Below are 27,711 nucleotides of genomic sequence, written 5' to 3' on the forward strand. Positions count from 1 at the left end.
ACAGAGATACAGACATGGAGCCAAGGGAGCTTTGTTCCTGATAACTCAGGCATTTTATATCTCTCTGAGGTGTCGGCGCATGACATCATCACCCGACACTAGTGCATGTTGTTGTTTGTGTCGGGGGAAAATAAGTCCTGAGAAGAGCAGAATATGCAATGTGTTACATGTTATTTTGATATATTAAGTCAGTCCAAATTTGTTTAAGCAAACGTCTTTTAATCAAAAGCAGATCTGCAGCACATAGTTACATCTCTGGGGCTATCCTCTCCCCTCCAGCTGCATCGTGTCTTCCAGGGCTGTTGTGGATGTGACCAGTTGACTAGCTGTAGTCTGGCTGCATGGATAAGATAGCAGAAAATACTCCAGAGTCGCTGTCTACACGGTGTGCGGCATGCTGAGGGCAGGGACTTACACGGGCTGACATGGAAATTATGTTTGCATTTTCTTTTTTTTTTGGAGTGCTACCGGTTGTCATGAAACTCAGGGTGACAGTTCCTAACCACTAGGCAACCCAGAGCACCCTTGCTCCCCCTCTCTCGCTCCCTTCCTCTCACTCTCTTCTCTCCCCATCTCTCGCTCTCTCTCCCCACAGCCCCCTCTCTCCTCCTTTCTCTCTCCTTTCCTCTCCCTCATTTCCTTTCTCCCCATCTCTCTCTCTCTCCTCCCCCAGGGCCCCCTCTCTCCTCCTCTCTCTCTCCCTTCCTCTCCCTCTCTTCTCTCCCTCTTTCCCTATTTCTCGGTCCCTCTCGCCCCCCTCGCTGGGGGACAGATGCTAGTCTCTTAGTCCTGTGCCGGCCGATCGCAGGCGACAGATGCCAGGACCAGCATGCTCCCTGGTTGAACATGTCCTGTCACAGTCCTGCTTTTAGCCCAAAGCTTGACCTTTATATTGTACTATACAGGAATGGGGATTCAATGCGTAAGGTACTTATGAACATGTATTTTCTCTGGGTCCAAAAGCCGAATCACTGACTCACAGAAAGTAACTTCCATGCATCCAGATGTTCCCAGGCAATCCTGTGGAACCGGGGATATCCCTACCGGGGAGTAGGGAAAACCTTTCCTTTGTAAATGTAGACCATTCTGCTTTAGGCCTCTGTCATCCATGTATGCTGTACTGTATATGCAGTAAATACAACTATGTTGCGCTGTAACAATATGGTTTATCATTTGAAGTTAATCATTCATAATTTCAGCTTGCTGACGGCATCACCGCAAATCATTGAAACATTCTTCTTTTTCTTAATATTTTTTTCTATTTTCCATTGCTTTGTCTATATGGTCTTCAAGGCACACCACAGTTCAGTGGTGTCTTAAAGAGATTCAACCCAACAGCGGCTTTCTAACCAACATTGTAGCCTTCAGTTTTAACGTGTATTATTATCCTATATAATTTGCTCTCATTGCAACAACCCTGTAACCTCTCATTGTATCTGCATTTTTCTCAGCAAAAAATAACTATAACGGATATATCAAATCAAGTAAGTTTTGATTTCAATTTATGTTTTTATTTGTTTCTTAAGTCATTAACCCCCCTCCCAGTCCCCTGTCCATTCCCTGCTGTCATCCTTCTGACTGTGTCTAACTCATATTTTCCTGTTTGCTCGTCAGTAGGGTTGGGGTCAATTCCATTTCAATTAATTTAATTAATTCAGGAAGTACACTTAAATTACAATTCCAGTTTTCCTTAATGGTTATTTTTCTAATGGGAGAAAAATTGGAATTGGAATTCCAGTTTACTTCCTGGATTGACTGCATTAAATATAAATAAAAATGTGTTGTTAACTACTTGCTTAGTCAAATAAAGGTAAACCCTCAACCCTGCTTGTCAGCCACTCCTGTGTTTCACTGCTTAATAATCCCACATCCTCAACCACTGACGTTGATAAAGTGACTATGTAGTATGTCTCTCTGGACTGGGTTGTGTATCTTTGGGAGGGGGGCTTGTGTCTGTCTGATGTTGCTCTGTGATAAAAACATTGCTGTACAGTAAGCCTGACATGGTACATGAGGCAAATTAACTGACATTTTATTGTATCACTTTATTTATTGATTTAAAAATATTTATTTGTGGAAAGTACAGACCGATACCTGTTTTTCAGTTTTATATTCCAATACTATATGTTTCATTAAGTATTAGTTGTAATTTGAGCAGTAGATGGTGCTACGGCTCTAAGGTATCTCTGGAGTTCACTGGACTGTAGAGTATAGCACTCTAGTTCTCAGATAACACTTATGTCTGGAGAATTTCAAGAGAGCTTGGAAATAGCTATTGGATCAATTGTTTTCATTGGGGGGAGGGGGGTTGACAATGAGAACACATAATCTTCTACATTATTTAGGAGGGGTATAGTGCAGTGAGAAAATATTACTATAGACCATCTACAGAGTTGAGGGCCCTAGACAATGATTTATACATACACTAGATGACTGATAGGGGGCGCTGTGTTGAAACCACTGTGCCTCCATCTTTCCAGCCCCCAACCATTTTTAAACATTTTTAGCTATAGAAATGTTATTTTGGAAGCTATAGAAGTTAAAAGAAGTTGTGGCTTCCTGTAGCTCAGTTGGTAGAGCATGGCGCTTGTAACGCCAGGGTAGTGTGTTTGATTCCCGGGACCACCCATACGTAGAATGTATGCACACATGACTGTAAGTCGCTTTGGATAAAAGCGTCCGCTAAATGGCATATATTATTATTATTATTATATTCATCTTTGCCAAGTGAATTATATTACAGACAGCTTAATGCATACTTTCAATTATGTTATGTGAGCTAAAAAAATAAATGTATATATATAAAAACCTTTTCCTTAAAGTATAATTTTGAGGTTACTAATATTACTGTCCTCACTACAACAACACACATATTTAAATACATGTACATCCTTGAAACATTTAATTAAAATACTGTAGAATTACATTAATGTCCTATGGAGGACTGCTCCTACTGGGTAGTGCCAATACCGACGTGTGTCTTGAAAGGCTCTCAATGGCCAATACATAGAATCAGCAATCCAGGGCAAATATTTTACAGTGCAGTCGGAAAGTATTCTGACCCCTTCACTTTTTCCACATTTTGTTACGATACATCCTTATCCTGAAATGTATTAAACATCCTCATCAATATAAACACAATACCCCATAATTACAAAGCAAAAACAGGTTTTTAGAAATGTTTGCAAATGTATTACAAATAAAAAACAGATACCATACTTACATAAGTATTCAGCCTTTCAGAATGCACTGAACATCATTGGTCCTAGATAGCCAGCCCATCTGCCACAATGTGTTGTCCCTGCTGTAAAGCTGTGTGGGTTTGACGTGGGACAGATGAATGCAGGAGGTTTGGGGCTGGGACGGTAATGTATTAGACAGCTGACCAGTTAAATAATCATCTCTACACCCTGGCTTCACTGGCTTCTGTTCCCAGCTAGCTTTGGGCGAGGTGGAAATATCTTCCTCCTGATGGTATTGTTACATTTGAGTCATATTTACCATTTTTGTCTATTTTAAACACTAGGAAATTAGAAGTAAATAAACAAATGAACAGCTTTGATTAGGGATTAAAATAGTTGATTTATTAGATTTATTGTGATAAACTACGTTTTGTTCTTCCTCATTCAGCATTATGCTATTTTTCCTTTTTAGACACTGATTGTAAATGTCCGTTGTCATGCCGTTGTTCTTATCGTACAACAATCCAAGTAACACCTGAAAGCCCTGCTTAATTCATTCATGTTTATTATGAATATCAAAGTAAATGTCATATCTAACATTTCATTTTAAGAGTCTACTGGTTAAGTGGTGTTTAATAACAATGAGATCCTTAATTATTTAGCTGTTAGTATTCTTGTGCCATATCCCGTACTTAAAATAATAATGAATGACACGACTGTGAACAATAACAAAAGAATCCCCTGATATCCAACCCATTATTAAAGAAATTTTAAATCAACCCCATAGTTACTCATTTGAGGACAAACTCAATTTCATAAACTGTGATTATTGTTATTTGCTCATTTTCATCATTTTCTATTTGGCAGTTAAAGACAACACCCTTATCAAAAGGTCAACCTATCAGAACAAGTCTATTAAATTGAACCACAACTCCACCGCCAACGCGACCCACCATAAAGTAGAAACGCCCCACAGTGGAGTAGTACTGCCTGGCTCTGGGTCCGGCTCTGGGTCAGTTCCTCTAGTCAACAACCGTAAAGGAAGCCTGCAGCCTTCCAGGGGGCCCTCAGTGCTGAGGCGTAGCCTCCTGGGTTCCAGAGAGCTGGTCGAGGTGGCGAGGGGACCAGGTGGACCAGGGGGGCTGGCAGCAGAGGAGGCCAGCAGGCTCCTGAGGGCACGCAGCCTGCCAGTGAAATACAGATACCAGCCCAGTCACTCTAGTAATGCCACCCTGCTCAATATGAGACACTGTACATGTAAGAAGCCCTCTCACATAGAACCACAGCATGGTGTGACTAGCTAGGCAACAGTAACTAGGCCCCTGCTCACCACTACTAGATAACAACACACAGGTGCATGTGTTTGAGACCGTGGCTGGGATTGAATGAAGAGATTGCAAGCCCCCTCGTGTTGCCCTTCCTTGCGGCACGGTGTGGCTAGGCTAGCTAGGCCCGGCTCAACAATACTAGCTAGCATCATAACGCATGTGTTTGTAAGTCTGTTGCTAGGCTCTAGTGGAGGGGTTGCAAGCCCCCTTTGCGTTTCGCCTCTGTGCGGCACGGTGTGGCTAGGCTAGCTAGGCCCTGCACAACAGCTAACGTCACAACACATGTGTTTGTGACTGAAGCTAAGGCTGCTGTACTGCTGGGGTGGAGTGGAGTGGTTGCATGTGTAGCATTCCTTACTAATGACCCAGTGTGTGCAGCTGTCAGCTGGGAGCTATTAAATATTGAACAAACTGACTGAGGAAGATGTGAACAAACGACCAGCCATCTCCAGCAGTGTGTATGTGTGTCTGTGTGTGGGTGAGCAGCATCCCACTCTGCTGAAAGCCCCTTACTTACAGTGCTTCGTCCCTGTTTCCATTATGCTGTCGTAGGTAGACATGCCAGCAGCGTTGCAATTGAACGTGTAGCCCAACTTCAAAGGACCATGATATTTGAGATGTTATTCATTTGAATGTAGGAGTTACATTCTAGATTCCTTTGTAAAGGAAGGTCAGGTTTAAACACGTTGTGTCATGTTGACAGTCTGAAACACCATTTAAAACCACTTAGCTGCTTCTCCTGGTTTTGTCTGTGTGTGTCCCAAACGACACCCTATTCCCTAGTGCACTACTATGGGCCCTGGTCGAAAGTAGTGCACTATATAGGGAATAGGGTGCCATTTGGGACATTATCCTGTTTTTTTGTATATCTGTAACTCGTTATAACTCAACATGGCTGCTAACATGGCTAGTTGTGTGTTAAAGATAAGTGAATAGAAACGCTAACATGCAATGAGAGGATTTTAGTAACAGTCTTAGTTAGAAGCTGTCAACTTGCTGTTTTTCTTCAATTTTATTTTCACTCAACTGGCACAGAGGAGCTGTTTTTTCTTTCTTTTTTTGTGTATAAATGTGGTATCAGCTAAATTAATTTCTACTCGAGGGTGAAACTTGTAATTTATTTTTCCGCAAAGAGAAGAGCCTGGGTCAGTGCATGTAGCTTCACGTAGTGTTAAAAGACAATGTCCAAGGGGAAGCTGAGCGGTGGATAAATCATACTGGCACACAGACAAACCTAATTACACGAGCCAAGGGCATTGCAGTCAATGTCGTCAGGCCCCGAGACGAGAGGAAACTAAAGACCAGCCACCTCAGATGCATTCAGACATTGGAACAAAGGGGCCATATTTCCGATGTCATCTCTGTGATATTTATGCTTTATTATCTTAATTAGATGAACGAACATTGTGAGTGATTTTCATAGCCGGCAGTAGAAGCATCTTAAGTGTTTCTAATATAATGAGTAGTCGCTAAAGGGACATGGCCATATGGAATTTTAAATAATATTTGCCTATACTGGGTTAATGCATGTGTTACAGTCAGTCACACCCTCTTAGTGATACTAGGGGCTCGATTCAATCCGTATTGCTGAAGTTCAGCACTATAACACGATTGATTTCCGATTAAGCTATCATATGCAGTGTTTACTGTGAATGCAGTCTCCGCTAACTCGGGAACATTGCCTTTAAATTTCTATTACGCTATGGATTGAATCGAGCCCTAGCTAATTCTATGGGTTGATTCCATACTGCATTTTTAAACTACAATGATTCAGAAATTGTTGGCTTTATGAGGATACTTACAATTTGTATATTTCTAAAGAACGTGAACAAGATATGCAAGTAGAAACGTTTGACAAGGAAAAGAGAAGGTATCATTTGTAATTGCCCTTCTAGTGCGGGCTTGGTTTTTATGGTGATTCTTGTACAGTACTGTATTGTACCATTTTTGTCATATAATATTCTATGCACAGTATGAAAGCTACAGTAAGAGCTAAAATGAGCACTTATCAAAGTTTTACAGTAAGTCTGTTTTACAGTAAGTCAGTGATACATTATTTCAGCAGCATGATGGGGATGGCACTACAGCATGTTGGATCATTATGTTCACACACATGGACAATGTGCACCTGCATTTTGGTTGAGTTGCATTTTGGGGATTTTGGACTGTTTGTCAAACATGTCAGGTTGTACTTGCATACCATGTGCCCTCCTGTCTTGTTCTTACCCCACCTCACCCTTTCCTCACTCCTTTCTCACCTCCTGGTCTCCCATTCCTTATTCTAACCTCTCTCTTTGGGATCTTCTCTGACTTTTGAACAGATTGTGTTGTCTTGGTGTTGTTACTTACAGTACATACAGTAAATGTATGATTTACTATAAGTGTTCTCACTCAGCCATTCCTTTGTTCCTCACACTCTTGTCTGTGCTTGCAGTCGAAGAGGAGCAGTATTCGACACTGTCGCCTAAAAAGAAACAACGTAATGGAGACACAAGGAACTCACCCAACGGTTCACCAAAAATGATGAGGTAGGACAACAGCTTCAAGAGAGCACTATATATCAGTAATATTATTTTCTATTTCTTTAACCTAACAACTGTGATGATAAGTGTTGCATGGAATTAGCCATAGAAAAATAAGGGACAGAACTCTCTAACGCCGAAGCATTTTTTCAGCGGTTAATGACACATAGATCTTCAATAGTTATTTAATGAGAGGGACAGATGGACCGACCATAATAATCTGTTTGAGAAATACTCTAGTTTTAAGGCCTCAACTGTCACCCTCCTAGTCCCATCCACATGTACTGGAGTCTTTAAACAGCAGTGACACTAATGACATCACCAACCAATCAGAGAGGCTCCTGTGGTTCTATCGCCTGGGGCTACTCCTCTATTGTAGCGATCCCTTTGAGTTCTATTTTTGGTTCATAAGGCCACGAGTGATGTGCACCATCACCATCCAAACTGAAAATCAAATGCTACCTTGCTTTTATCTTGTCCCATGGAATTAAATGAGTGTTTATTGATTTTGACGGGTGATAGGGACTGTTATTCAACACATGAGGCCATTAGAGGGAATAGAAGAATCCTTATCATTAAAGGGGAAAGGTAATAGATGGACCAGGTCAGAGAGAAGTCACACAGCAGTGTATGGAACAACTCCAAACCTCTCTGTATAAAACATGATGTAATTCTACTTTATATTACTACTCTATATACTTGTGTAAAAGTAAGTTTAATTGAAGGTACTTCCGAGCAAGTTATTATAGTACTACACTTACAGTTACCCACAAACATTTGTTCACCCTCTTACATGAGGAAATCACCTTTGTGCAGAAAACTAAGGAGTGTCCCTGTTTGTCACATAATTTACACGTTTTCTTTGATCTGTTTGACTGGACATTTTTCTTAGCAGGCATTTGCTCTCTTTTGATTTGCTTCAAAGTGGTGTCAGAGCTTTACAGTACCACTTTAGGAGGTTTCCCTGGCTCCTGGGAAGGTAGTTGAAAACCTGGTGATCTGTAATGTTACGCAGACTAAGGCCTTTTCATGTTATAGCCCTTAGCTAAATGGACGCTAACACACCAGACTCACATCAAAGTGTGTAATGTACAGTGTTTATTTTGTATACAGCAGTACTGTGTGTCTAAGCCAATTTCCCCCTTAGGGGACATTGAAGTTTATCCTATCGTATCCTCCTCCTCTGTTGATCGTGTTAATACTGCTGGATATACAGGTGGATCTGATCTTTCATATATGAACTACTTAATAGCTACATGGTGCATCGCCTGGCTGTATGCGCTGTGGAGAAGAGGGGATTGTTTGGGTTAGCCTCGGGGATACTTTATTTCTACAAGCGGAGAAAAAAAACATCTGGTTATGTATACTATATCAAATGTGTTTTCTACAGGACCTGGGGGCCCCACGGCCTCTGTAAATAAGTAATGATCAACAGATTGGCTGTGGGTTTTTGAAAAGCATGCCTTTGTCAGTTTGTATGATTGGGGGAGCATTTTCAAAGCCATCGCCTGCTTTCATTGCCTGCTGGAGTGGAGCGGGACAGAGTTTTCACCCACAGCTAGGAGCTGCTGTAGCTACATTACTCTTACTAAAGGGAATGCTGGAAGAGGAAATTTGACACAAATAAAATGCTTCTAGCAGAGTTTCTTCTCAGTTGAGCTGTCAACTCCTATGCTCTAGAATTCATTGATTTTATATGCTACTGATGTATTATCTTTCATGTTGAAAGTGAATCTAAATGAATCAATCACTGTGATAGGCTTACAAGCTAGGCAGGATAAATATTACTAATTAGAATGTAAAAATAAAACCACCCCAAACTTTTCTTGGTTCACGGGTGGATCTGAAACCTATGGCATTCATAAAGATTTCGACTCTGCTAAATCTACACCGTGTAAATAATTTAACCCATAGCCTACAGTATGTGTTGATGAAAGCAATCAGCTGTGGAGATACTAGGAGATATAGGATGCATCTCAAATGGAACCCTATTTTCTAAGTACAAAGTACCCTTCATTTTGGTCAATAGTAACACACTATGTAGGGAATATGGTGCCATTTGGGATGCAGTCATGGTGATATAGTCATCTCCTGATGATGGCAGAGAGAGAATGTGACATGTCACTGAAGTAACAAGTCACACCTCACCTCCTCTTCCACTATCCTCCTTGACGATTTCCTCCTCGCTGAAATTAACACCATTTCCATACCTCTTGATGGGCCATGAGACACATCTAATTGTGGAAAGTCATAAAGCATTTGCTTATACCCGTCTGCACCGTGACACCCATGTCATGTTGGGTACATCGCGGCTGAGGTGAGTGGCGGTGTAGGCCAGTGACAGGCAGCCAGGCCGTCATGGTTGACAGTGTTTGCTTCCCAAATGGCACCTTATACCCTACATAGTGCACTACTAATGATCAGAGCCTCATGGGCCCTGGTCAAAAGTAACGCACTATATATAGGGAATAGAGTGCCATTTGGAACGCACACAGTGTGTCTGTGAGACTGTGAGAGATAGCTATCTTGGCAGACAGTCTCTGCCTCAATCACCAGTCATGGTGGGGAGTGGAGATTGAAGTGACAGGCCTCCACTGAGTGAGTGGTGAAACATGCAGCTCGTAATGAAATATTTAGCTGGGTGTAAAAGCACTAAATGCTTTCACTCTTATTAGCACCTGTTCTGGTCTTCCTTTCAACTTCCTACAGATTACTAAGAACACAACATGCAAGTCAGGTCGTCACTGTAAATAAGAATTTGTTCTTAATTGACCTGCCTGGTAAAATAAAAAAATGTATAAGGTAAATTGATAATGTTAGATCAGCCCAGCCAAAATGTACATACGAAGGAGCTAATGGTTTATACTTTGAACTAGAGGTATATCCACATTAAGGCAACTACTGAGAATAAATTATAAAATAAATTGAGATAACTAATTACTAATAGAAGTGGTTGTTTCTGATGATCAGCCATTGTGAGAACTTGACATATTTCATAAATGTTATTCCTTTCAAATTATCTGTTCAAAATACACTACATGACCAAAGGTATGTGGACACCTGCTCGTCGAGCATCTCATTCCAAAATTCTTGACATTAATATGGAGTTGGTCCTCACTTTGCTGTTATAACAGCCGCCACTCTTCTAGGAATGCTTTCCGCTACATGTTGGAACATTGCTGCGGGGACTTGCTTCCACTAGTGGGGTTGGACACTGATGTTGGGCGATTAGGCCTGGCTCGTAGTCGGCGTTCCAATTAATCTCAAAGGTGTTCGATGGGGTTGAGGTCAGGGATCTCTGCAAGCCAGTCAAGTCCTTCCTCACTGATCTCAACAAACCTTTTCTGTATGGACCACGCTTTGTGCACGGGGGTATTGCCACAAAGTTAGTAGTACAGAATCGTCTATAATGTCATTGTATACTGTAGCGTTAAGATTTCTTGTGTGACCTACCACTTCACAGCAGAGCCGTTGTTGCTCCTGTGGCTGAAATAGCCGAATCCACTCATTTGAAGGGGTGTCCACATACCTTTGTATATACAGTACTTGTACAAAGTTGAACACACTTACTCATTCAAGGGTTTTTCATTGTTTTTACTATTTTCTACATTGTAGAATAATAGTGAAAGCATCAAAACTATGAAATAACACATAATTTAACTAGGCAAGTCAGTTAAGAACAAATTCTTATTTACAATGATGGCCTGCCCCGACCAAACCCGGACGATGCTAGGCCAATTGTGCACCGCCATATGGGACTCCCAATCATGGCTGGATGTGATACAGCTTGGATTCGAACCAGGGACTGTACTGAAGCCTCTTACACTGAGATGCAGTGCCTTAGACCGCTGCACCACTCTTATTCTTCAAAGTAGCCACCCTTTGCCTTGATGATAGCTTTGCACACTCTTGGCATTCTCTCAACTACCTTCACCTGGAATGCTTTTCAGTCTTGAAGGAGTTCCCACATATGCTGAGCACTTGTTGGCTGCTTTTCCTTTATCCTGCAGTCCAACTCATCCCAAACCATCTCAATTGGGCTCAGGTCGGGTGCATCACTCCATCACTATCCTTCTTGGTCAAATAGCCCTTACACAGCCTGGAGGTGTGTTGGGTCATTGTCATGTTGAAAAACAAATGATAATCCCACTAAGCGCAAACCAGATGGGATGGCGTATTGCTGCAGAATCCTCTGGTAGCCATGCTGGTTAAGTGTGCCTTGAATTATAAATAAATCACAGATATTGTCACCAGCAAAGCACCCCCACACCATCACACCTCCTCCTCCATGCTTCATGGTGGGAACCAGACATGTGGAGATAATCCGTTCACATTCTCTGCTTCTCACAAAGACACGGCGGTTGGAACCAAAAGTCCCAAATTTTGACAGATTTCCACCGGTCTAATGTCCATTGCTCGGGTTTCTTGGCCCAAGCAAGTATCTTCTTATTATTGGTGTCCTTTATGAGTTGTTTCTTCTTTGCAATTCGACCATGAAGGCCTGATTCACGCAGTCTCCTCTGAACAGTTGTTGTTGAGATGTGTCTGTTACCTGATCTCTGTGAATCATTCATTTGGGCTTCAATTTCTGAGGCTGTTAACTCTTTATATATTTATTTTTTACCCCTTTCTCTCCCCAATTTCTTGGTATCCAATTGGTAGTTACAGTCTTGTCCCATCACTGAAAGTCCCGTACGGACTCAGGTGAGGCGAAGGTCGAGAGCTGTGCGTCCTCCGAAACACAACCCAGCCAAGACGCATTGCTTCTTGACACAATGCCCGCTTAACCAGCCGCGCCACCGTGTTGGAGGAAACACCATTCACCTGGTGACCGTGTTAGCGCGCACTGCACCCGGCCCACCACAGGAGTCGCTAGTGCGCGAATGGACAAAATTGGGTCTCCCGGTCGTGGCCGGCTTCGACAGAGCCAGGACTGGAACCAGGATCTCTAGTAGCCTTAGACCACTGCACCACTCGGGAGGCCCTAGGCTGATAACTCTAATGAACTTATCCTCTGCAGCAGAGGTATCTCTGGGTCTTCCTTTCCTGTGGCAGTCCTCATGAGATGCAGTTTCATCATAGCGCTTGATGGTTTTTGTGACTACAGTTGAAGTTCTTGAAATTTTCCAGATTAATTTACCTTCAAGTCTTAAAGTAATGATGGACTGTCATTTGTCTTTGCTTATTTGAGCTGTTCTTGGCATAATATGGACTTGGTCTTACCAAATAGGGCTATCTTCTGTATATCACCCCTACCTTGTCACAACACAACTGATTGGCTCAAATGCATTAAGAAGGAAAGAAATTCCACAAATTAACTTTTAACAAGGCACACCTATTAAGTGAAATGCATTCTCGGTGACTACCTCATGGAGCTGGTTGAGAGAATGTCAAGAGTGTGCAAAGCTGTCATCAAGGCAAAGGCTGGCTACTTTGAATAACACTTTTTTGGTTACTACATGATTCCATAAGTGTTATTTCATAGTTTATGTCTTCACTATTATTCTTCAATGTATAAAATGGTTTAAATAAAGAAAAACCCTTGAATGAGTGGGTGTGTCCTAACTGTTTACTGGTACTGTATAGTGTTTCTTCACATATTTAAGTGTGGGTCGTGCACTACAATAAAACAACCACGATTTGTCTTCCACTAACCCTGTTTAAACACAACCTTTGTGTCTTTCACGTACAAAGCTGGGTCTTTTTGAATTGTCATTTTGAATTGAGTTCTCCTGAAAGATTTGAGTTTGAGAAGTAGAAAGCATTTTAAAGGAGCAATCTGCAGTTGCTTCATCCATATTTGGACTTAATGATATACACTGATTCTTGAAGATTATAATAAAATAAATGCCTCATGAGCTTAGTTGTCACACTCCATCAGAACCCAAAATATAAGCTTGTTTTAAGCCAATGTTTGTAAACAATGTACATTTAAATAAACACTATATATCCTCAAAACATTGTTCAAAGTATAATTTTGATATTATGGATGGTCTTTCCTTGCATCCATAGCTCTGTCCATGAATTTTAGAGTGGTTACATTTCTCTAGCTCCATCCCTTAGCTTTTTACCAAAACAGAGACGGGAGTTTGCTTTGTTATTGTTTCAACTACTGATTGCTGCTTTAAATTAGACGTTTGCCAGCATTATACAACTACTTTCCTGAGAGAGAGCAACATTATGGCTATAGCCTTGGGTTAAACCCCCACAGGCAGACATTTTGGGTCTCCTGTCTGATGGAGCCTGAGGGATTGTACTTTCAGTTGACACCATCATGCATACTTAAAACCTTACTTAGGGTGGCATTCTTCTAATGTCCATACAGATCAAAGATACAGTGCTTTTAACTGATAAAAGAGATAAAGTATTTAAAAGGATGAAGACGAGAGTATGTGCATATTTCAGAGGGTATTATCTTCAGGCATATGTATTTGACTAATCCATGTTGTAACAAAAGCTAGGTACAATGTATGGAACTAAAAGTAGTTTTATTTTCATAGATTAACATGGTAACAGGCATGCTTATTTTTCTATGCCTGTAGCACTTGATGATAAGCCGTTATATCCTAAAACACAATTATTAATCCCATATAAAATGTAAAACTACCGTTTGGACTTCCCCCCCCAACCTGTCTCCACAACCTGAATATTACAACTGTTTTCAAACGGACTGTAAAGATCATATCTGTTTTAGCGTCAGTGCATGCACAGTACAACCGCAGGTACGCTTGTTTGGAGAACGTTTAGTGGTCAGTGTAGGATACCATCAAGCTCAGATGCTCATAACCGCACTCACCAGAAATTGGTTTGTTCGGTCCTGACACACACACCGCTCAGATGCTAAAACATTAATGGTCTTCAGTTTGGAAAGCAAATATGATTGGGCAAATTGCTGAAATATTTAAAGTGTGGTCTGTTAAAGCTTTTACCGTGAGGAGTGCAGCGTCAGAAGCTGTATGCTGTAAGGAAGCCGTAATTGGTTGTCCATGCTCATGCCAGTCAGAGGGTTTGTCCCAAATTGCACCCTATTCCCTTCGTATTGCACAACTTTTGACCAAGGCCCATTTGTCCAGAGCCTCTTGGGCCTTGGTCAAAGGTAAGTAGTGCACTATATAGGGAGTAAGGTGCAATTTGTGAGGCATCCAGAAGCAGTGTATTGCTGCCATCTCCTTCCTTCTTCCTCCTCACATTTGATGTCACTCACTCTGATGACCCTGCAGTTTGTTGGCATCTCCACTGATCACTTCTGACAAGAATAAGCAGAAAAAAAAGAGTCTGGAAAAAAATAATAAGAAAAAAAGCTTTGACTTCGACTTTGAGTAAAAGTGATTTGTTTGCTGATCCTCTAAAAGGTTTTTAATATCATATTGATGAGTGTGTTTTGAGGATGGAAACTGGAATTTTATGGCCAGTCCTGCTGATGGCTTATGTGAAAACCTGAAGGAGGTAAAGTGCTATATTGAGTGCAGGACACTTAACAATAGTGAAAGAGGGTGCGAACCAAAGGCACCCTTTCCCTATATAGTGCATTGCTTTTGACCAAGGCCCATAGTACTCTGGTCAAAAGTAGTTCACTACAGTATATAGGGACGAGGGTGCCATTTGTGACACAATACAGTGCCCTCACAAAGTATTCATAGCCCTTGACTTATTCCACATTTTGTTGTGTTAAAGCCTGAATTCAAAATGGATGATACAATTTTCCCTCACCCATCTACATATAATAGCCTATAATGACAAAGTTAAAACATGTTTTTAGAATGTTTACACATTTATTCAAAATGAAATAAAGAAATATCTCATTTACATAAGTATTCACACTGTCACCTGTATTTTCTATGGTAGAGTAGATTAGGGTGTGACTAGGGTTTTTTGTTCTAGTTTATATTTTCTATGTGGGGTCCTAGGTTTGATTTTCTATGTTGGTGATTTGTATGATTCCCATTTAGAGGCAGCGTGTTACCGTTGTCTCTATTTGGGGATCATTCTTAAGTAGAATTTTTTCCACCTGGGATATTATGGGATATTGTTTATGTTTAGTTGCCTGCATTGTCGTCAAGGTTAGTTTATTCTTTATTGTTTTTTTCTTCTTCTAAGTTTCACTCTCTAATAAAATATGTGGAACTCTATGTATGCTGCCTCTTGGTCCAACCATCATTATTACGAACAACGTGACACACACTCCTGAGTCAATACATGTTAGAATCCCCTTTGACAGCGATTACAGCTGTGATTCTTTTATTAAACAAAACAATCCCTAGTCCTTGCCGATGACAAGCATACCCATAACATGATGCAGCCACCACCATGCTTGAAAATATGTGGAATGGTACTCAGTGATGTGTTGTATTTGCCCCAAACATAACACTTTGTATTCAGGACAGAAAGTGAATTTCTTTGACACACTTTGGTGCCTTATTGCAAACAGGATGTGTGTTTTTGATCCATCCCCAGGTTTTTCCTATCACAGCCATTCAACTGTTTTAAAACCTCTTTGTGCTTGCGTCCCACCTGGCCAACATCCGGTGAAATTGCAGAGCGCAATATTAATTTGTAATATTAAACATTCATGAAAATACAAGTGTCTTACGTCATTTAAAAGCTTAATTCTTGTTAATCCAGCCGCTCTGTCAGATTTCAAAATGGCTTTACGGCGAAAGCATACCATGCGATTATCTGAGGACAGCGCCCCCCATATACAAAAGCATTACAAACATTTTTCAAACAAGCAGAGGCGTCACGAAATTCAGAAATAGCGATAAAATAAATCACTTACCTTTGAAGATCTTCCTCTGTTTGCCATCCCAAGGGTTCCAGCTATATAACGAATGGTCCTTTTGTTCGATAAAGTCCTTCTTTATATCCCAAAAAAGTCAGTTTAGTTGGTGCGCTTGACTCAGTAATCCACCAGTTTCCCTCGTTCAAAATGCATGCAAATGAATCCCAAAAGTTAGCAATGAACTTCGTCCAAACGCGTCAAACAACATTTCTAATCAATCCTCAGGTACCCTAATATGTAAATAAACAATACAATTTAACGGAGAATAGTATGTTCATTGCCGGAGATAAATAACGAATTGCACTCTCTCATCCACGTGCGCCACAATACCACAGCCAAAATGGGAGCCACCTAGAAAAAATACAAATTCTAGCTAATTTTTCAAAAAACAAGCCTGAAACTCTTTCTAAAGACTGTTGATATCTACTGGAAGCCCTAGGAACTGCAATCTGGGAGGTATTCCTTTGATTTTCCCATAGACAAGCATTTTAAATGGTGTCACCTCAAAAAATTAGCATTCCGGATGGATTCTCCTCGGGTTTTCGCCTGCCATATCAGTTCTGTTATACTCACAGTCATTATTCTAACAGTATTGGAAACTTAAGAGTGTTGTCTATCCAGTACTACCAATTATATACATATCCTAGCTTGTAGGCCTAAGTAATAGGCAGTTTACTTTGGGCACCTCATTCATCCAAACTTCTGAATACTGCCCCCTAGCCTTAAGAAGTTTTAAAGTCACCATTGGTCTCATGGTGAAATCTCTGAGTGGTTTCCTTCCTCTCCGACAACTGAGTTAGGAAAGACACCTGTATCTTTGTAGTGACTGGGTGCATTTCTACATCTTTCAAAGTGTAATTAATATCTGGACCATGCTCAAAAAAATATTCAATGTCTGTGTTTTTTGTTTTTACCCATCTACGAATAGGTGCATTAGAAAATCTCCCTGCTCTTTGTGGTTGAATCTGTGTTTGAAATGCACTGCTCGACAGATAATTGTATGTGTTGAGTACAGAGATGGGGTAGTCATTCAAAAATCATGTTAAACACTTTTATTCCACACAGAGTGAGTCCATGCAATTTATTATGTGACTTGTTAAGCAAATGTTTACTCCTGAACTAGTAATTTTAGGCTTGCCATAACAAATGGGTTGAACCCTTATTGACTAATTTCAGCTTTCCATTTTTTATTAAAAACATAATTCCCCTTTGACATTATGGTGTATTGTGTGTAGACCAGTGACACAAAATATAAATTTAATATATTTTAAATTCAGGTTGTAACACAACAAAATGTGGGAAAAGTCAAGGTGTGTGAATACTTTCTGAAGGCACTGTACATACTGTAAACAGCAGTCAGGTTCCCTGATCTGAAATATGCTTTTCTGACATGTAGACTAAACATCCTTTAGTATCTTGATGTTCTTTATCTCTAGTTTGTAAGCATTATATACTATACCTCCATCTGCTGAGCTGAAATATAAACCAGATAGATTTGTCTCGCCAACTTTCAGGTTATACAACCGCAGGTAAATAATGCTCAACAATTTATTGCCTTTCATCTTGATGTTCAAATATTGACCAGCGGCTGCCGACTATGCGCCAGTTCATTACATTTTAAAACGACACAACGACGACAAGCTTCCAATCCTCCCTGCAGGTCTATCTCTTATCCTTCCATTTCTCTCCTCCCTCTTCTCTCTCCTCCCTCCCTCCTCCTTTTGTTTGATTAGGCATGACCCTCTCCTCATGCCGGGGAACGAACAGATTGAGAACATGGACATGAACGTGAAGAAGTACGACTCCACAGGGATGTTCCACTGGTGCCAGTCCAAAGACATCGAGAAGGTCATCTTGGTGGGTACCTCACTCCCTCACGCGTCTCCATTCTCCCTCCCGCTGAGGGGGTCATTCATCAGTGCTTGTGTCCCAAATGGCACCATATTTCCTATATAGTGCACTACGTTTGACCTGAGATCTATGGATTTTCTGTGGGTCCTGGTCAAAAGTAGTCAACTATAAAGGGAATAGGATGTTATTTGGAACGCATCTGGTGACACGGTCCTCTCCCGCGACAGACGTGTTGTGTCACAAAAGGGCAGTTAAACACATTGTAATGAGGTGGTTGACATGCCATTTGCTCCATGGGGGGGTCCTGTATATAGGACATTTATTATACCAATATGCTGTATTAGAAATGGCAAATTACAATCTAATAGATACTATATTACAGTCAGTAGATGAATAATAATTTCAAGGGACACTTTGTTCAGAATAACTGAACTGAATGAGGTTAGTAATTTGCAGCCTGCAGGTATAATGCTTTATTACTTGTTATAAGTAAGAGCCTTTCTAATGTCCTTTTATAAGGCTTGTATTATATTATGTCACTGGATTCTTTTCCCTGTCTCAGACCAGAAGTGAAGCTGCCATGACTGTCCTAAGCGGCCACGTGGTCGTCTGTATATTTGGAGACGCGAAGTCGGCTTTGGTGGGTCTAAGGAACCTTGTGATGCCTCTGAGAGCTAGCAACTTCCACTACCACGAGCTGAAACCCATCGTGTTTGTGGGTTCTCTGGAGTACCTGAAGAGGGAATGGGAGACCCTTCACAACTTCCCCAAAGTCTCCATCTTACCTGTGAGTAGAGCTAAATCACATTTTGAAAATTGATGTCAGTTTGTTTTCCTCCAGAAGAAAGACAAAAGGAATATAAGTTAATTGAGTTAAATAACTGAAACTGAGACTCAGCGATATGACGTGACCATTCACACTTAGTCATTGTACAATCTTTGTTTAATGTTATATAGCTGTATATACCTTTACATGTTGGCTTTATTCAACTACATTGTAACAAATGACTGTGCTGCCAGTAATTTACTGTAAAAATGACAGGAAATCTTTTACAGTGTATAGAATAACTTTTTCACCTTTGTATCCCTCTCCTGTCACAGGGCACACCATCACATCTCTACTATTATCATTTATTATAGAATAACAATGTTTGTTCATCTTATATTCATATTTCACAGGGCACACCATTAAGCCGGGCCGATCTGAGGGCTGTCAATATCAACCTCTGTGACATGTGTGTCATCCTGTCGGCCAATCAGAACAATATTGACGACGCGTCACTGCAGGACAAGGAATGCATCCTGGCGTCACTCAACATCAAGTCCATGCAGTTTGACGACAGCATCGGGGTCTTGCAGGCTAACTCCCAAGGTAAGCAAGGGGAAGGAGTTGGCCTATCATAGTTCAGTGCTCTGCCCAGAGGAGACAGGCCCTGGCTGGACGAATATCCCTGACCTGGTGTGTTTGACAGGAAAGCCTGGTGATTCATGTTCAATGACTAGTTAGCTACTGGTTGGTTTCTTCATTATGTAATTGGTGATAATCTGGCATTATCCTGGCATAATGCTTTACTTGAGAATGCAAAGTCAATTAAATGTGTATTTGTTTGTAGATTAAATGCAAATGAATAATAAGAATGATTATTATTCATATGTAATCAATCTGACCATTTTTATATATTTTTTTATAGCAGATCATTTATCAATATTATATCAAACAATTCTCTTGTGAGAAGTGGCAGTGGAGTGAGATGGTCTTCAATAATGGCCTGCCACTCCCTGGCATTGAATGTAATGTAAATGAGACCTCTTGTCCTGAAAATACATTTCTGTGCACTTGGGTTGTGTCTCTAATACTTGTGTGACCTAACGGTTTTCCGTAGTCAGCAGCAAGACACAGATGTCAAAACAAGGACCATGTATAATGCATACAGCATCACTGAGTGAATGTGTTTACGTGTCAGTTTGAGGAAAGCAAGAGATGTCAAGTCAATCTCACATCACTTGTTTTATTATTTTGTGGCATTAATGGAAACAAAATGGGCCACATGTAACATTTGTTATGTTTTAGGGATGGATGGAGGGACCTCAATAATATTGCACTCAACATTGTGTAATATTGTCTTACTACAAATGATTTGAATGTGACAAAGAATGGCTAAAACATATATCAATTTATTATAAATAAATAATGATTTGTTCCTTTCTACTTTCTACTACTTTCCTCAGATAATAGATAAGTAAAGGGAAAGGGGGATACCTAGTCAGTTGCGCAGCTGAATGCATTCAACCAAAATGTTTTTTACGCATTTAGCCCAACCCCGCTGAATCAGAGAGGTGCGGAGGGCTGCCTTAATCCACGTCATCGGTGCCGTGGAACAATGGGGTTAAATGCCTTGCTCAGGGGCAGAACAACAGTGCTACATAGCAAGAATGTGATTTGTAGTAACCCACAATGTACGCATTTATAGAGCCTTTAAATATATGTCGTAGGCAGTCATTAACGTCTATATATCTGTCCATGCAGGTTTCACTCCACCAGGCATGGACAGGTCCTCTCCTGAAAACAGTCCACTTCATGGGGGGTTGGTCCGACAGGCTTCCATCACAACAGGGGCCAACATCCCCATCATCACTGAACTAGGTATGTCAGCAGGTATGAATGAAATGTCACTTTGACAAACTCTTTTAGGAGGGTGAAATGTGTGAAAAGGAAACGTTTCATGTAATTATATTAATATTTGTTATTAATGATTGACGAAAAAGCACCAAAGTGAATTGCCTCATTGAGAATATGAAACATTTTCTAATCTAATCTATAGTAAGAATGTTTCAGGTTTTGACGATGACAACCAACCAAAACCAAACAGAACATAATTCCTCAGTCAATTGCTGCTCTCTAACCTTCTGAAGATTATTTTCATGTTTCTAACCATTCGTGACTAATACATTCATCTGATCTTAATAACCTCTTGAACATGCTTCATCACGTAACTATTTCTCCCTAACACTTGTCTGTAGCACCATTGTCAAAACCAGCAGGCAAAGTCCTGCCTGTGGTTTCATTCAGTCAGGATAAAAGCAGTGGGATCAACATACAAATATTAACAGAGCTGGGTAAGAAGCTACTGCCTCAGTGTTGCTCTACAGCCGCCTCCTCCTCGTCCTCCATCAAGCTGCCTTTTGATTTCTCGTGCTGCCTGGCCCAAGAGGCTGTGGTTGCTTCCCAAATGGCACACTATTACTTATGTAGTGCATTACTTTTGACCAGGGCCCTGTGCCTTGACTATGTAGGGAACAGAGTGACATTTGGGACGTAGCCCTAGTCTGGTTCATTCCCATGGTATCACTTTGAGTACATTGTACTATGTTACTCTGGGTTCTTTTGTTGCAATTGACTGTGTTGGCCTATTTTTTCTTCCTTTCTTCATGCGCCTGTTCTTTTCTTTCTCTTTTCTGAGAATCACAACGACCTTTCATCCCAAACCAGTCCTTGTGGCTGTTTCCAAAGTAGCATCTTAGTTCTTCATAGATCATATCCTCTGGCCAATGACCTCCTTCCTTTCATCTGACTCGTCAAATCTGACTGACGTTTATTTTCGCACCCAGCTGGAAGTGTCTGATAGAAGTAACACTTCTGAAACAAAACTCAACATCAATACTTTATTTTTAAAAGCTTTGTGCTTTTTGTGGTCAAAGGCATGTTTTTAAAAAATGGACATAGTTTTGGGCAGTGAAAAGTATGTAACAAGACTTTTTAAATGAATACCCTGAACAAAAATATAAACACAACATGGTAAGTGTTGAAATAAAAGATCCCATAAATTTGTTTGCATCCCTGTCAGTGAAAATTTTTTCTTGGCCAAGATAATCCATCCACCTGACAGGTGTGGCATATCAAGAACCTGATTAAACAGCATGATCATTACTCAGGTGCACCTTGTACTGGGGACAATAAAAGGCCTCTCAAAAATGTGTAGTTTTGACACAACACAATGCCACATATGTCTCAAGTTTTGAGGGTGCATGTAATTGTCATGCTGACTGCAGGAATGTCCAGCAGAGCTGTTGCTAGAGAATTTAATGTTCATTTCTCTACCATAAGCTGCCTCCAACGTCGTTTTAGAGAATTGGCAGTACGTCCATCCGGCCTCACAACTGCAGACCACGTTTATGGCATCTTATGGGGAAGCAGTTTGCTGATGTCCACGTTGTGAACAGAGTGCCCCATGGTAGCGGTGGGGTTATGGTATGGGCAGGCATATGCTACAGACAACAAACCCAATTGTATTTCATGGATGGCAATTTGAATGCACAAAAAAACAGTGCAGAAATCTGAGGCCCATTTTTTTAAAGGTATCTGTGACCAACAGATGCATATCTGTATTCCCAGTCATATGAAATCCATATATTAGGTCCAAATGAATTAATTTAAATTGACTGATAACCACATATGAACTGTAACTCAGTAAAATCAATGATATTGTTGTATGCTGCGTTTATATTTTTGTTCAGTGTAGATATAGCTGGAACTATTAGCTATATTTACAAGACAAAACTATATCTTATCCGTGTTGTTAATACTATATATTTGATCTCTTGAGGATTGTTTGCGTTGAATTTCAAAGCTTGAGGCTTTAAATATGCATAAAGCCATGAGTGTAAGAGCTGACCCCAAATCCAACCAGAAACAATACTCACAGATTCGATATACACTGAGTTTACAAAATATTAGGAACACCTGCTTTTTCCATGACCAGGTGAATCCAGGTGAAAGCTATGATGTAATTTGTTAAATCCACAGTGTAGATGAAGGGGAGGAGACAGGATAAACCTTTCCTGCAGTCAAATGACCAAAGCGCCACCTAGTGGCATCATGGGTGGAATGTTATTACTATTTTTCATAATTAATAAACATTTATTGATTTTTACACCAAAAATCCAGTGTTTCTATGTCAAACGGTTTTGTTATATTTCAGTCTTCTGGAATGTACATTGGCGGCGTGCTGCAGAGATGGTTGTACTTCTGGAAGGTTCTCCCGTCCCCACAGAGGAACTCTAATGCTCGGTCAGAGTGACAACCAGGTTCTCCCCTGATTGCTCAGTTTGGCCGGACGGCCAGCTCTAGGAAGAGTCTTGGTGGTTCCAAACTTCTTCCATTTAAGAATGATGGAGGCCACTGTGTTCTTGTGGACCTTCATTGCTGCATACATTTTTTGGTACCCTTCCCCTGCAACGAAAACATGCGGTCTCTCCTTCACTGCAGCCGAGGTGAGTAAGACATTTAAACGTGTTAACCCTCGCAAGGCTGCAGGCCCAGACGGCATCCCCAGCCGCGCCCTCAGAGCATGCGCAGACCAGCTGGCCGGTGTGTTTACGGACATATTCAATCAATCCCTATACCAGTCTGCTGTTCCCACATGCTTCAAGAGGGCCACCATTGTTCCTGTTCCCAAGAAAGCTAAGGTAACTGAGCTAAACGACTACCGCCCGTAGCACTCACTTCCGTCATCATGAAGTGCTTTGAGAGACTAGTCAAGGACCATATCACCTCCACCCTACCTGACACCCTAGACCCACTCCAATTTGCTTACCGCCCAAATAGGTCCACAGACGATGCAATCTCAACCACACTGCACACTGCCCTAACCCACCTGGACAAGAGGAATACCTATGTGAGAATGCTTTTCATCGACTATAGCTCGGCATTCAACACCATAGTACCCTCCAAGCTCGTCATCAAGCTCGAGACCCTGGGTCTCGACCCCGCCCTGTGCAACTGGGTACTGGACTTCCTGACGGGCCGCCCCCAGGTGGTGAGGGTAGGCAACAAGATTTCCTCCCCGCTGATCCTCAACACGGGGGCCCCACAAGGGTGCGTTCTGAGCCCTCTCCTGTACTCCCTGTTCACCCACGACTGCGTGGCCACGCACGCCTCCAACTCAATCATCAAGTTTGCGGACGACACAACAGTGGTAGGCTTGATTACCAACAACGACGAGACGGCCTACAGGGAGGAGATGAGGGCCCTCGGAGTGTGGTGTCAGGAAAATAACCTCACACTCAACGTCAACAAAACTAAGGAGATGATTGTGGACTTCAGGAAACAGCAGAGGGAACACCCCCCTATCCACATCGATGGAACAGTAGTGGAGAGGGTAGCAAGTTTTAAGTTCCTCGGCATACACATCACAGACAAACTGAATTGGTCCACTCACACTGACAGCGTCGTGAAGAAGGCGCAGCAGCGCCTCTTCAACCTCAGGAGGCTGAAGAAATTCGGCTTGTCACCAAAAGCACTCACAAACTTCTATAGATGCACAATCGAGAGCATCCTGGCGGGCTGTATCACCGCCTGGTACGGCAACTGCTCCGCCCTCAACCGTAAGGCTCTCCAGAGGGTAGTGAGGTCTGCACAATGCATCACCGGGGGCAAACTACCTGCCCTCCAGGACACCTACACCACCCGATGTTACAGGAAGGCCATAAAGATCATCAAGGACATCAACCACCGAGCCACTGCCTGTTCACCCCGCTATCATCCAGAAGGCGAGGTCAGTACAGGTGCATCAAAGCTGGGACCGAGAGACTGAAAAACAGCTTCTATCTCAAGGCCATCAGACTGTTAAACAGCCACCACTAACATTGAGTGGCTGCTGCCAACACACTGTCATTGACACTGACCCAACTCCAGCCACTTTAATAATGGGAATTGATGGGAAATTATGTAAATATATCACTAGCCACTTTAAACAATGCTACCTTATATAATGTTACTTACCCTACATTATTCATCTCATATGCATACGTATATACTGTACTCTACATCATCGACTGCATCCTTATGTAATACATGTATCACTAGCCACTTTAACTATGCCACTTTGTTTACTTTGTCTACATACTCATCTCATATGTATATACTGTACTCGATACCATCTACTGTATGCTGCTCTGTACCATCACTCATTCATATATCCTTATGTACATATTCTTTATCCCCTTACACTGTGTATAAGACAGTAGTTTTGGAATTGTTAGTTAGATTACTTGTTGGTTATCACTGCATTGTCGGAACTAGAAGCACAAGCATTTCGCTACACTCGCATTAACATCTGCTAACCATGTGTATGTGACAAATACAATTTGATTTGATTTGATTTGCCTCGACACAATCCTGTCTCGGAGCTCTACGGACAATTCCTTCGACCTCATGGCTCGGTTTCTGCTCTGACATGCACTGTCACTGTGGAACCTTATATAGACAGGTGTGTTCCTTTCCAAATCATGTCCAATAAACTGAATTTACCACAGGTGGACTCCAATCAAGTTGTAGAAACATCTCAAGGATGATCAATGGAAACAGGATGCACCTGAGCTCAATTTCGAGTCAAAGCAAAGGGTCTGCATACTTATGTAAATAAGGTTGTTTTTTTGCAAAAAAAATGTAAAGCCTGTTTTCACTTTGTCTTTATGGGGTTTTGTGTGTAGAGTCGAGGATTTTTTATCTTATTTAATCCATTTTGTTTAAGACTACCAAGAAATTATTTGACCCTGATTTAGCCCACTGCAATAAAAAGTTAAAGAAGGATTTTTAAGCCTTGGGACAATTGAGACATGGATTGTGTTTGTGTGACATTCAGAGGTTGAATCGACAAGAAAAAAAGATTTAAGTGCCTTTGAACGGTGTATGGTAGAAGGTGCCAGGTGCACTGGTTTGAGTGTGTCAAGATCTGCAACGGTACTGGGTCTTTCACGCTCAACAGTTTCCTGTGTGTATCAAGAATGGTCCACCACCCAAAGGATATCCAGCCAACTTGACACAACTGTGGCAAGCATTGGAGTCACATGGACCAGCATGCCTGTGGAACGCTTTCGTCACCTTGTAGAGACACCTTGTATATGCCCCAAATAATTGAGGCTGTTCTGAGGGCAAAAGGGGTTGCAACTCAATATTAGGAAGGTGTACCTAATGTTTTGTATACTCAGTGTATGTTTGGGTTCAAGGATGCCTATAAAGATTAAGATCTTCTCCAAGTACAACAATGATTTGAATGTATACTTTTGAAATACTAAACCCCCACTCATTCTCATAACAATCCATATCCCCTGCCATTGACTGTTTAAAGCAATCCCTCTGTGCTATCAGGCATTGTGTACGTTCTATCACTGAATATGTGATGCTTCATAGTCACTGTTGGATGTGAACCATGTCTTAGATTAAGTTGCACATTTAGTTTGTATGTAAAAGTATATAGTATGCATGATAATTCTTCACTCCATATGGTTGAGCTTTTGATCAAATTGAGTTATACTGTATTGTATATTCAGCAGCCTACACCTTGACCAAACCGTCCCCATACGCGCGTCCGCCATTGTGGTCATGTCGATTTTGTCTCTCCCCACCAGACACGTTTATGACGCGTTTATGAAGTTAAAATATCAAAACCAACTGTGAACCAACTCTATTCATTTGGAGACTGGTCAAAACACACATGAAACATTCATGGACATTTAGCTAGCTTGTTGTTGCTAGCTACTTTGTCCTGGGAGCTAAACTTTGGGTTGTTATTTTCCCTGAAATCCATAATGGTCCTATTTTTTTGCTGGATTTCTGTAGAATTTTTACCCATTTTGAGTTAACACACGATTTTGTATCTCTACTTTGACAATTATTTCACAGGTAAAGGGGAGACCTAGTTAGTTTTTTGTTAGTTTTCTTTGATTAAATCAAATCAAATTATATTTGTCAAATGCGCTGAGTACAACAGGTACTTTCACCTTACAGTGAAATGCTTACTTACAAGCCCTTAACCAACATTGCAGTTTTAAGAAAAATAAGTGTTAAGTAAAAAAAAAAAATAGATAAGTAAAAAATAGTTAAAGAGCAGCAGTAAAATAACAGTAACGATGCTATATACAGGGGGTACCGGTACAGAGTCAATGTGCGGGGGCACAGGTTGGTCGAGGATTAATCTCTCCACATTCATCTTTCAATCACCCACTTGGGTTAGTATGCTTGGGAAAACCAATGAGTAGATGAGAAAGGCGGGACTTACAGCGCATCAGCGCATCCAAACTGCCCGTTGATGCACGAGCAGTTTGGATGAAATGAGTGAATAACATGTATGTGTTGCAATGCTCACGCACGCAACCTGGCCGGTCTAGTCGGCATGTTACTGGCAAAGTCAACAGCATGTGTTTCATGCAATACCATGATACTGTAGTAGCATACACATCAATAAGTTCATATTTGTATGTCTTTCTCCACCAGTGAATGACGCCAATGTTCAGTTCCTGGACCAGGATGATGATGATGACCCTGACACAGAATTGTACCTCACTCAGCCCTTTGCCTGTGGGACGGCCTTCGCAGTCAGTGTGCTGGATTCCCTGATGAGTGCGGTAAGACACAAAACCCAGACCTGAAGGCTTGTGTTGGCTCCCCTGAGCGATTGGCTAGGCTTTAGCTCAGTGGGCTCGCCAGAGACCCGGGTTCGGACCACAGTTGATAACGCAAAGTGCTTGTGGTTTAGACATTTCATAACCTAAATGCGCAATGAAAATATTGGTTAGGAAGGTGTACCTATAGATGTTTTTAACTAAAAGGTATCTATACAGACATCATCATATCAAGCAAGGTCTTGGTACAATTGCATTTTATGTCCCAGTGTTTAAAAAGCTCCCGGAAGACAGACACGAAACCCTGGCACTTTACCTGGTATGATAGCTTAATCTGTCTACCTTTCACTTTGACTGAGAAGCTGCCTTCAAGTGCGATTCACTGTAGACAAAGGTCATGCTACTTAATAGATTGGCCTCGTCCATCATTCTGCTCTGAACCCTGACAGCGGCCCAGCCAGGGGACATGTTCCTGTGTAGAACAAACAAGGACAGACAGACAGAGAGACAGCTGTAACCTCTATAGTCTACAGCGTTAGAAAGCGGCAGACATCACAGTACAGGCTCACTAATGGGGAACAAAGAAGTAACCAAGATGTGCATGATATTAGGGAGAAGGGACAGAGATATCAAAAGGCCTGAACATG

At 41.4% G+C, this 27,711-nt stretch overlaps 1 protein-coding gene across 5 annotated transcripts in view; it reads left to right on the top strand.

The window, feature by feature from the left end:
• LOC118379065 (calcium-activated potassium channel subunit alpha-1) overlaps positions 1–27,711 on the top strand; it is a 257,064-nt gene that overhangs the window by 203,291 nt on the left and 26,062 nt on the right. For 2 of the 5 annotated variants that reach the window (XM_052473233.1, XM_052473244.1), the window contains exons 19-25: positions 1,452–1,484; positions 6,945–7,038; positions 17,545–17,668; positions 18,225–18,449; positions 18,842–19,034; positions 20,190–20,318; positions 26,937–27,067. In XM_052473233.1, the coding sequence (XP_052329193.1) occupies positions 1,452–1,484; positions 6,945–7,038; positions 17,545–17,668; positions 18,225–18,449; positions 18,842–19,034; positions 20,190–20,318; positions 26,937–27,067 (929 nt within the window). The remainder of the gene's footprint in view (positions 1–1,451; positions 1,485–6,944; positions 7,039–17,544; positions 17,669–18,224; positions 18,450–18,841; positions 19,035–20,189; positions 20,319–26,936; positions 27,068–27,711) is intronic. The other 3 variants (XM_052473237.1, XM_052473242.1, XM_052473243.1) reach the window with 3 other exon arrangements.

The sequence above is a fragment of the Oncorhynchus keta genome, chromosome 2 (genome assembly GCF_023373465.1).
Source record: "Oncorhynchus keta strain PuntledgeMale-10-30-2019 chromosome 2, Oket_V2, whole genome shotgun sequence".
Lineage (NCBI taxonomy): Eukaryota > Metazoa > Chordata > Actinopteri > Salmoniformes > Salmonidae > Oncorhynchus > Oncorhynchus keta.